The sequence below is a fragment of the Papaver somniferum genome, chromosome 9 (genome assembly GCF_003573695.1).
Source record: "Papaver somniferum cultivar HN1 chromosome 9, ASM357369v1, whole genome shotgun sequence".
In the NCBI taxonomy this organism is placed as follows: Eukaryota; Viridiplantae; Streptophyta; class Magnoliopsida; order Ranunculales; family Papaveraceae; genus Papaver; species Papaver somniferum.
The window spans coordinates 72,350,680-72,361,585 of NC_039366.1; the positions used below are offsets into that span (position 1 = coordinate 72,350,680).

General features: G+C 41.6%; 2 protein-coding genes across 5 annotated transcripts; both read left to right on the top strand.

Moving 5' to 3' along the window:
* Positions 1–277: 277 nt before the first annotated feature.
* On the top strand, positions 278–5,279 carry LOC113310873 (splicing factor 3B subunit 1-like). Of its 4 annotated transcripts, XR_003341429.1 has the most exons (4): positions 278–375; positions 478–4,707; positions 4,810–4,860; positions 4,995–5,279. XR_003341429.1 is itself a non-coding variant. In XM_026559689.1 (2 exons), the coding sequence occupies exon 2, from the start codon at positions 492–494 to the stop codon at positions 4,308–4,310; it is 3,819 nt and encodes a 1,272-aa protein (XP_026415474.1). In that variant the 5' UTR covers positions 278–375; positions 478–491; the 3' UTR covers positions 4,311–5,203. The 4 variants fall into 4 exon arrangements, 1 of the variants encoding a protein (XP_026415474.1); XR_003341428.1 differs by having other exon boundaries at positions 478–4,860; positions 4,995–5,203; XR_003341427.1 differs by having other exon boundaries at positions 4,810–5,203.
* A 120-nt stretch (positions 5,280–5,399) lies between these two features.
* On the top strand, positions 5,400–6,406 carry LOC113312147 (heat shock cognate 70 kDa protein-like). Its single transcript, XM_026560900.1, has 4 exons — positions 5,400–5,549; positions 5,901–6,026; positions 6,120–6,215; positions 6,287–6,406. Exons 1-4 carry the CDS (start codon positions 5,400–5,402, stop codon positions 6,404–6,406), a joined length of 492 nt encoding a protein of 163 aa, XP_026416685.1.
* Positions 6,407–10,906: the final 4,500 nt, after the last annotated feature.

Consider the following 10,906-nt stretch of genomic DNA (forward strand, 5'->3'; position numbering starts at 1 on the left):
AGAGATTTGTTGTGAGACCAAAATACACTAAAAACTCCTTCAAACTCCCCAAAGTAACCAACTCCCTAGTATTGTAGGGTTTTATGACTAACAGGAAGTTCAAGAGCCTTTTTTAAACTCCCCAGCGACTAACAGGTGTTTTCTAGAGAGTTTAGGAGACTCCTCTAAACTCCCCCACGACTAACGGAGATTTGGAGAGACTCCCTCAAACTCCCTCAGGACTAACAGGAGAAAACCTAAATACATTAAAATCTCTCGAACTCTCCCACGACTATGCCCGTGTTAGTTTTTATACACTTTCCTTCGCGAGGAGAACCTGTAGAAGAAGAGAGGCATAGAAAGTCTCTGGATACTGTTGCGTTCGTAAACCTAAAGGTCAGTTATCCTATCTCTCGAATCAATAGGCTTTGTATAACCATTATATATTCAAGTTTGTTTTTTAAGGTTTTAATTTTGATTTTAATTTTTGCGATTTAGGGTTTTGTACAAACATGGATCCTGAGATAGCTAAAACCCAAGAAGAGAGGAAGAAGATGGAGAAACAAATCGCTTCTCTCTCAACAGTTACTTTTGATACTGAATTTTATGATAGTACTGGAAATCGATACGAAGGTTATGTAAGTTCAATTGCTGTAAATGAAGAAGAAGAAACTGTAGATCCCAGTTTATCTGATGTTCCTAGAAGATTAGCTTCTTATACTGCACCTCAATCATTAATGAAAGATATTGCAGGAAGTGCTGAAGAGCATAATAATAACAACAGCTTGGGGCCGAGAAAAATTATTGATAGAGAAGATGAGTATAGAAGGAGAAGATTGAACCAAGTACTCTCACCTGATCGAGTTGATGCTTTTGCATTGGGAGATGAAACTCCTGATCCATCTGTCAGGACTTATGCGGAAATTATGAGGGAACAATCTTTGAAAAGAGAGACAGAAGAGACTTTGAGAGAAATTGGTAAGAAGAAGAAGGAAGAAGAAGAGGAGAAGGAGAGAGGCGGTGGTAGGAAGGTTGAAGAGAGAGAGCGAGACGAGGTACCTGCTCCTGTACCCAAAAGAAGGAATAGGTGGGATCAAAATCAGGATGTTGATGCTGCTAGTAAGAAAGCCAAGACTTCTTCGTCTGATTGGGATATTCCAGATTCAACTCCAGGTATTGGAAGATGGGATGCAACACCTACTCCAGGGAGGATTGGAGATGCAACTCCTTCGCTATCTAGAAGGAATAGGTGGGATGAAACACCAACCCCTGGTCGGGTTGCTGATGCAGATGCTACTCCGTCCGCTGGTGTAACTCCTGCTGCTACTCCCTCTGGTATGACTTGGGATTCTACACCTAAACTTGCCGGTCTTGCTACTCCGACTCCCAAACGTCAAAGATCGAGATGGGACGAGACTCCTATGAGTGTGGGCAGTGCCACTCCAATGCCGGGTGCAACTCCATCTGGTATCTACACTCCAGGAGTTACACCTCGTGGAGGAGGTGAGCTGGCTACCCCAACTCCTGGGGCTTTTCAAGCAATCACACCTGAACAGTACAATTTGATGAGATGGGAGAAGGATATTGAAGAGAGAAATAGGCCATTAAGTGACGAGGAACTTGATTCAATGTTTCCACAAGAAGGATACAAAATTTTGGATCCTCCAGCATCTTACGTTCCGATTAGAACTCCAGCCAGGAAGCTTCTTCAAACTCCCACTCCGTTGGGCACCCCACTTTATCAAATCCCAGAAGAGAACCGTGGGCAGCAATTTGATGTTCCAAAAGAAGCAGCTGGAGGGTTGCCAGGGATGAAACCAGAGGATATGCAGTATTTTGGACCATTGCTGAATGAAGTTGATGAAGAAACGTTGTCGCCTGATGAGCAGAAAGAGAGGAAGATCATGAAACTACTGCTAAAGGTCAAGAATGGAACACCCCCACAGAGGAAAACTGCATTGAGACAGTTGACTGATAAAGCGCGTGATTTTGGTGCTGGCCCACTCTTTGGCAGGATATTGCCATTACTTATGCAACCGACGTTGGAAGATCAAGAACGACATCTTCTAGTTAAGGTTATTGATAGGGTTTTGTACAAGTTGGATGAGCTTGTTAGACCTTTCGTTCACAAAATCCTTGTGGTGATTGAGCCTCTTCTGATCGATGAGGACTATTATGCTCGTGTTGAGGGAAGAGAAATTATTTCCAACCTGAGTAAAGCTGCTGGTTTGGCTACTATGATTGCTGCAATGAGGCCCGATATTGATAACATTGATGAGTACGTGAGGAACACAACTGCGAGGGCTTTCAGTGTTGTTGCTTCTGCTCTGGGGATTCCAGCGCTGCTTCCTTTCTTGAAAGCTGTCTGTCAGAGTAAGAAATCTTGGCAAGCTCGGCACACTGGTATCAAGATTGTTCAGCAGATTGCTATCTTAATTGGTTGTGCAGTACTTCCCCATTTGAAGTCTCTTGTGGAAATCATAGAACATGGTCTTGTGGATGAGAACCAGAAGGTCAGGACCATTACTGCACTGTCGTTGGCTGCCCTGGCTGAAGCTTCTGCTCCATATGGTATTGAAAGTTTTGATTCTGTCCTGAAGCCTTTGTGGAAGGGTATCAGATCACACAGGGGTAAGGTTTTGGCTGCCTTCTTGAAAGCAATTGGTTTTATCATTCCCCTCATGGATGCGATATATGCTAGTTACTATACCAAGGAAGTGATGTTCATATTGATCCGTGAGTTCCAGTCTCCTGATGAAGAAATGAAGAAAATTGTGCTCAAAGTCGTTAAGCAGTGTGTTAGTACAGAAGGTGTTGAAGCTGATTATATCAGAAGTGATATTCTTCCGGAGTTTTTCAAGAACTTTTGGGTGAGAAGAATGGCATTGGACCGTAGAAACTATAGGCAGCTAGTGGAAACCACTGTGGAGATCGCAAACAAGGTCGGTGTTGCCGATATAGTGGGAAGAATCGTTGAGGATCTTAAAGATGAGAGTGAACCTTACAGAAGAATGGTGATGGAAACTATTGAGAAGGTGGTTGCGAACTTGGGTGCATCTGATATCGATGCACGCTTGGAAGAACTTCTTATTGATGGTATACTGTACGCTTTCCAGGAGCAAACTAGTGACGATGCTAATGTTATGTTGAATGGATTTGGGGCTGTTGTGAATGCCCTGGGGCAGAGAGTGAAACCCTATCTTCCTCAGATATGTGGTACCGTTAAGTGGCGTTTGAACAACAAGAGTGCGAAGGTTAGACAACAAGCAGCAGATCTCATTTCTAGGATTGCTGTTGTGATGAAGCAATGCCAAGAAGAGCAGCTGATGGGTCATCTTGGTGTTGTTTTGTACGAGTACTTGGGAGAAGAGTACCCTGAAGTTCTGGGATCCATTTTAGGAGCTCTGAAGGCAATTGTGAATGTTATCGGAATGACAAAGATGACACCGCCAATCAAAGATCTGCTTCCTCGATTGACTCCTATTTTGAAGAATCGACATGAAAAAGTTCAAGAGAACTGCATTGATCTTGTCGGTAGGATTGCCGATCGTGGAGCTGAATTCGTTCCTGCGAGGGAGTGGATGAGAATATGTTTTGAGCTTCTTGAGATGCTAAAAGCCCACAAGAAAGGAATTCGAAGGGCTACTGTCAACACATTTGGATACATCGCGAAAACCATTGGACCCCAAGATGTCCTGGCAACATTGTTGAACAACCTCAAAGTGCAGGAGCGTCAGAACCGTGTATGCACAACTGTAGCTATTGCAATAGTTGCGGAAACTTGTTCTCCATTCACAGTTCTGCCAGCTCTTATGAATGAGTATCGTGTGCCAGAGCTGAATGTGCAAAATGGCGTCTTAAAATCACTTTCGTTCTTGTTCGAGTATATTGGCGAGATGGGGAAGGATTATATATATGCTGTGACTCCTCTTCTTGAAGATGCGTTAATGGATAGGGATCTGGTTCACAGGCAAACGGCGGCCTCCGCTGTAAAGCACATGGCTTTAGGCGTGGCAGGGTTAGGCTGTGAAGATGCTTTAGTTCATCTTCTGAATTATGTCTGGCCGAATATATTTGAGACTTCTCCCCATGTTATTAATGCTGTAATGGAAGCAATTGAAGGAATGAGGGTTGCCTTAGGGGCTGCTGCAATTTTGAATTACTGTTTGCAGGGACTTTTTCATCCAGCACGGAAGGTCAGGGAGGTGTATTGGAAGATTTATAACTCACTGTACATTGGAGCGCAGGATGCCCTTGTAGCTGCGTACCCGGTGTTGGAGGATGAGGAGAGCAATGTATTTAGCAGGCCGGAGTTGGTGATGTTTGTATGAGAAATTGTAGTTCCTGCTTGTCATGCGACCGATATGCTAAAACTATAACCGACTCTGCAGAACAGGGATGTTTTTATATTTTAGTATTTTCTTGATACGAACGGAACTGCTGATTCAAGCAGATTTGCAGCAATCTTTTGTGTACCAGACATATCTACTTGCTTATTAGTATATACATGCACTGTTTGATGATTATCTTAATTGTTAGTTTGCTTCAAGTTATTAGTAGTTTTGTTTTATGATTCTTAATTAATTGAATGTTGTAGATCGTCTGTTGATCTTGGGAAGAGAACTGGCTGTATACCTGAAGGGCACCAACACCATACGTACATTGCTTCCTACGGTTGAGTTTCCTTGGAAGTGGGGGAGATTGGTTGAAACTCTTTTGTTTATGAAAGTATGTTCACTTTACCTGGAAAGGGAAGTATTCAGAGCACTGTATTAATTGTCCAGTTTTTATGGCTACAACTTCACAATCGTAAATATTTGTTTGTGTCAGGAGTTGCATCTTATGTTTGGTTGGCATTTTAGGAGTTGGGTCGGCCTCAAGGTATTTCCAGTTCACTCTAAGGTCACTGTGTTTGTGTGTACTGTGGTAAGGTATGCAGACAGTTCATTGTACATGGTTATTGCTGAATATAATCTTTATTCTTGAAACAAAATATTGGGATTATATCTGTGTAGTCGCAGTTTTCTTGGATTAGTACCGGAGACATTGTTATGAGAAAAAGCACTTACAAGGGTTTCATGAGAGGTGTTCTTTATATGCCAAGCTTGGTGTAACAGCTGTTTATGTTAAAAGTAACATCTTTTGTTTCGTCATGGTGTTTGATGTTGTACTGCATGATGTTTGAAAGAACATCAGTTGGGTGGATGTCATTGTTTTTGCTTTCGTCATTTCTTAACTAGTAGATTTTGAAATTTATGTTTTAAAGAGTGAAGTAGCATAACCTACTGCTCATTAATATTCTTGGAACAAGTTACTTTGATGGCAAATTTTTGAATCACAACTTGTTTTCTTTTCTCCTTTGGAAGATGGGCGTCAATATGAACCATAACTTAAAAATGATGTTGGCATTCTGACTTAGAATGGTAGAGTTACTTATATGCATCAGGAGTCTCTATCATTGTTCCAGAGTTCAGTTTATTGTATTTTTATGCGAAGATCTAGATTCTAAGAAGTTGTGTTCCTGTTCATCATTGTTTGGTGTAATTCATAGCTTAAGGTCTATTGTACAAGTAAGTAGACAAAACAATGGTATGGTTAGAATTGTCACAGAGCATACATTTCTTATCAAACAAGTAGAATCACTTTCAGGATGATAGTGGTTTTTGATGGTTGCATAGAATAGAATACGAGTTCTCCGCCTACTGAGATTTCAGGTTTCATGGAATGGAAGTAAAAGAGTTCTGGTCGTCTGCTCCTTTTATTGAAGTAATCGGAGAGGGATTTCATTTTCATCTGTTTCGTATTAGAGACAGTGAAGATGCCAAGACCAGGTCCAAGACCATATGAGTGTTTTAGAAGAGCTTGGCATAGTGACGGACATAAACCCATGAGAGGACATCAGTATTTCATCCACTTCCCAGATTACAATTGAAATTGATTCTTTATATGAAGGTGAGGCTGTTGAGAAGTGTTTGAGGGATGCTAAGATGGACAAAAGCAGTGTGCATGATGTTGTTCTAGTTGGTGGATCAACTAGGATCCCAAAAGTACAGCATTTGTTGCAGGACTCCTTTAATAGGGAAGAACTCTGAAAGAGTATTAATCCCGATGAAGCTGTGGCATTTGGAGTGGCTGTGCAGGCTGTGATTTTAGGTGGTGAAGTTGATCGGGTCTTGGATGGAGTGTTGCTGTTGGATGTTACTCCTCTCTCCCTTGGGCTCGAGACAGCTGGAGGGGTAATGACTACATTGAAACACCACTATTCCCACCTACCTACTCAGACAACCAACCTGGAGTGTTAATCCAGGTGTACGAAGGCGAGAGGGCAAGAACCAACGGTAACAACTTGCTTGGTAAATTCGAGTTGTCTGGAATTCCACCTGCGCCACGTGGTGTCCCTCAGATCACTGTTTTGCTTTGGCATTGATGCAAATGTCAATCACTAATGAAAAAGGAAGGTTGTCCAAGGAGGAGATTGAGAAGTTGGTTCAAGAGGCAGAGAAGCATAAGACATGGGATAAACAACACAAGCAGAAAGAAGGCTTTGGAGAATTATGCTTACAGTATGGGGAATACTGTCAAGGACGAGAAGATTGCTGGGAAGTTAGTTCCTGCTGACTAGAAGAATATTGAGGATGCTATCGAATCTACCGTTCAGTGGCTTGACACCAAACCAGCTTGCAGAGGCCGAGGAATTTGATGACAAGTTGAAAGAACTGGAGTCTTTGCAGCCTAATTATTGCTAAGATGCTATCTTCGGCTAGCTAAGGTACCATGTACTTCAGTAATGGTCCTTGCACTAACCAACAGTTCAGGGTTCAGGGGTTGGTCCATTAGCTTACACGCCACTCATCACCAACTTTTTTTTTCTTTTGTCGGCCGATTCATTAAACTCAACAGATTGGTACATTCCTGGGAAATTTTGTTCCCACGATGTCTGCTTGCGTACGTTCCTGGGACATACATTTTGCCAGACTTTCGTAGTCGGGTCGGTTGGGTGTTGTGCCTGATATTTGACTGCTTGATTTGCGAGTTCGTCCTCTGCTTGATTTGCTTCTCTGTAGGCCCTTGTGTGTGGTATTTGTTGCATGAGTGCATTTATTTCTGTTAACATACCTTTGAGGTACCAAGGTTGGTCAGTTGGGTGTTGTCGCTGTAGTTGTATTACCGCCTGCGGGTCCATTTCAAACCATACCTTTGACCATTGCTGTTGTACTGCGATTCTTGTTGCTAACAGTAATCCCCATGTTTCCGCCGTTGTCGAAGTTGTATTACCTAGAGGTGCTGCCATTGCTAGAATTATTTCACCATTGCTGTTCCTGCAAGTCACTCCCGCTGGTCCTGGACAACCTTTAGTCGAGCCGTCTGTATTTATTTTTATCCAGTTGTCGGGGGAAATTTTTTTGAACGTGCACTGCGGATTCAAAATTTGAACCCGCACCTCCGTCGCCATTTGATTGGTAAGATGTGATGTCATCAAATTTTTAACCTAACCATAGTTGCTTCCCGAATTTTCACTAGCATTTTTCGAAAATATTTCACACATTCAGTTAATCTTACGAGACCACATTTATCCTTCGTCATTCGTTTTTCCCATGTCAAAAACTTCAAACGAGTTCATCCACCAATCAACATATGATTATTCATTTTAATGTTAACAGAGTGATTTGTACAGAGCCATTTTCTCCTTCTCATTGTGCTGGCACTATTAAAAATTGATTAAACCATCTGATCCATCCCTGTGTGATCACGTAGATAGATGCTGGAATGGCATCAAAGGTTTCAAATTTGAGAATGTGATCTGATGCATGGTTTGACGTTGAAAGGACCTTAAAAATGCAGGTATATATATGAACCTTTTGCCCCTTAATCCAAATGGCATCATGTGGAACTTTATCAATAATCTAAAACACACAAAATTGTTCTTTCTGTCCATTATTTTGTCGCCTTGATGATGAAATTTTTGTTTTTTTGAAAGTGAGCTTTGCATAATGAAATCAAGATGATTGATTAACTCGATCGTCTTCATCTCCCACGGAGCTTTGTAAGATAATAGTCCAGTGACTCATCATTTTTGATCTGGGTAATTAACTCGATCGTCTTCATCACCTGATTGATTGCAAAATTTTGGCGCCCAAAGGTAAAAAGCTATATGGGTATTTGTCAAAAGCTAAAGATTACCGAAAGTTTTGTATTATAGTTAAAAACCGGAAAAAATAACTATAGTTAAGTTTAAAATTTGATGACATCACATCTTACCAATCAAACGGCGACGGAGGTGCGAGTTCAAAGTTTGAATGCGCAGTGGCTTGCCGTGGGAAAGTCGATCGACCAGGGATGGAGATGGCCCGCCGGTGAACGCGCCAGTACCTCTTTGATCATTCGAAGAAAGATCTAGACCGTCCAACTAAGCTAGTTAAGTTGGGCGGATATGATGAATCTGAGATCGTTATGGTCGGTCTTAGCTCGTTTGAGCTCCTCCTTCAACAACGCAATCACCCTGGTTCTGGCTAGCGATCAGGGGTGTTGCGTGTGAACTAAATGGATTCCGATCGGCTGGGGTGCTAGTGGTCCCGCCGGTGGACATCATGGAGATTGCCTAGTTCCGTTGGGAAGAGGCTAAGCTTGTTGAATCGACTGGCCAAAATCGTGTGGCCGTGATTGCTTTTTAAGACTGACATGGACAGTCTAGGTTTTCCTTAAGGAATTTAAGCGCATCGATCGTGCTAACTTTTAATTAAAAGCGCGTTGACACGGAAATCTCTTTATTAGAGACTGGTGTAGCTCGCATGAGTGTTTTCATGCAGATCTCAATACTGACACTTCAGGAGATTCGTGCTACTCCGCTGCGAGTGAACACTAATCGTCATGTCATGCTAATATTGAGAGTTCAGCTGGGGAACATAGCATAGGAAAATACTAGGCGGGCAACACATTAGTGAATAATGCCGGTGAAAGATAAAAATCATAGAATATTTGGGATTGTTGATGTATGCACCATTCTGAGAGAATTATATATATATATATATATTGAATTTCTTAATACATCTGTGAGCGAAGAGGTTTATGCACTCATCACTTTCGGATGGCTTTTGTTCCTTTGCAGGATGACAGCGCATTAAACACAGGGTTTCACAATTTTAGCCCTGAACTGAAAACCACCATCAACATTTAAGTCCCTTGCTTAGTACGTAACAGTGACATTGTTGCGGGGTAAGCATTAAATGGTGACAGTCAAGAAAATTCACGAGGAGAGTTTGGTGCACATTACCGGGATAGAAGCCAGCTCGGTCCTTGAGCAAGACGCGTTATCTTCTAGCATACATCAATTTTCTTCAGGTATATACGTATCCATTCGATTGATATCCCGCATCTAAAGCCTTCATACTCGGCAGGTAAAGACTCTTTTTTTTCCCGGGATCTTGCTGACCTGTGGAATATAAAAAGGAAACACTTTAGCCCTTCTGATCATCATAGAGTTGCATTCTTCTTTGTTCCAGGTATTGCTTCATATTCTCATGTGATTTGATTTGATTTTTTTTTATCACGTCGGCTGTTGATACAATCATAATGCCTATTTCCAGTATATGATGGGAACAACTGGGGATGATTATTCTTCTAATTCTCCAGAGAAAATTTTTGAAGTCAACAAACCCAGGGTTTCCGCATTCGAGGAGGTATTAGCTAAGATAGATCCTCCGTTTCGTGAAGCTGGTCGTGCCATACAGGGTATGCCTCTCACACATTTACGTATCGTTCGAGAGCGCGTTCAAGTTTTCCTGGCTTCGGTTGACATAGAGGAAAAGTGGAGGTGTGATGAAGCGTCTCAGCCCACGAGTGCCAGGGATGAAAGATTTTCCGCTCGATTGAAGCGACGAAGGATTGAGCATAAGCAACCTCCAGGTGGGAATAAGCATGAATACCCTATCCATGACGGTGTCATAATTCTCGACTATGATGTGGACGAACCGGAACATCCCCAAAAGGCTATTGGAGCAGTTTCTGAAAAGGGTGTCGGAGCAACCTCCGAAGAGTGCATGAGAGCGGCATCTGGAGAAGATGTTGAAGCGGACTCCAAATGTATGTTGGTGCAGCTAGTTTGTTTATTCTTGATTGCACCTAGTTTGTTTATTCTTGAGAATCTTCTCTTCTGATATAAGATTCACTCAAACTAGATCGAAGTGTCGACGGGATCTTTAGAACTGTTTGTAGATCTAAAGACATCTTGTGATAATCCATTGTTAACAGACTCCGTTCTGTGCGTTTAAGAAGTGTCGACGGGATCTTTAAGAAGATTTGAAGACGAAAAAGATTTCTGATTTGGGTTCATAATCTTTGGTGTGCACAAAACTTGATCGGCTGGGATCCAACTATAATCGGTTTATCTTTGATAGATTTGATTGATTAGTTGCTTAGATCGGCATCAATATTTAGCATCTTGATAATATCCTATTATTTATTGCATAATCTAAACTCTGCTACTTTGGTAGTTGCTGGATAGATTGATCTAAACCCGACAAAGGAGTTTATTAGATTAAAAAGAAGAGCCTTTGTCTAACTCATATCACTGAGATTGAATAGAGTTGTTACCGAACAGATTTGTTGTTACTTTACTGTTTGGAATACGAATCAAAGGAATTGTTCCAGTGCGTGCACTTATTGAATGTCGGAAGCGCAGGGATACTGAAAAAACTAGGTGAACTACAGGTTTAGTTGCTTGGTCTCAACTATACGAAGTTAGGTTGATTTTGTATAGCGGTTTAATTATGAGAGTATTCAATTCTGGACTAGGTCCCGAGGTTTTTCTGCATTTGCGGTTTCCTCGTTAACAAAATCTTGTTGTGTCATTTAATTTTGTTTTCCGCAATTATAATTGTTGTTATTATAATTTAAAGTAAATTACACAAACGCTAACTCTGTATTACTT

What these genes read in the sequence shown, in the direction of transcription:
- LOC113310873 (XM_026559689.1), top strand. Translation starts at nt 492, where the DNA reads ATGGATCCTGAGATAGCTAAAACCCAAGAAGAGAGGAAGAAGATGGAG.
- LOC113312147 (XM_026560900.1), top strand. Translation starts at nt 5,400, where the DNA reads ATGGTAGAGTTACTTATATGCATCAGGAGTCTCTATCATTGTTCCAGA. An exon ending in GATCAACTAGGATCCCAAAA is followed by an intron (nt 6,027 to 6,119) that starts GTACAGCATTTG and finishes GTGGCTGTGCAG; the next exon opens with GCTGTGATTTTAGGTGGTGA. An exon ending in GGCTCGAGACAGCTGGAGGG is followed by an intron (nt 6,216 to 6,286) that starts GTAATGACTACA and finishes GTGTTAATCCAG; the next exon opens with GTGTACGAAGGCGAGAGGGC.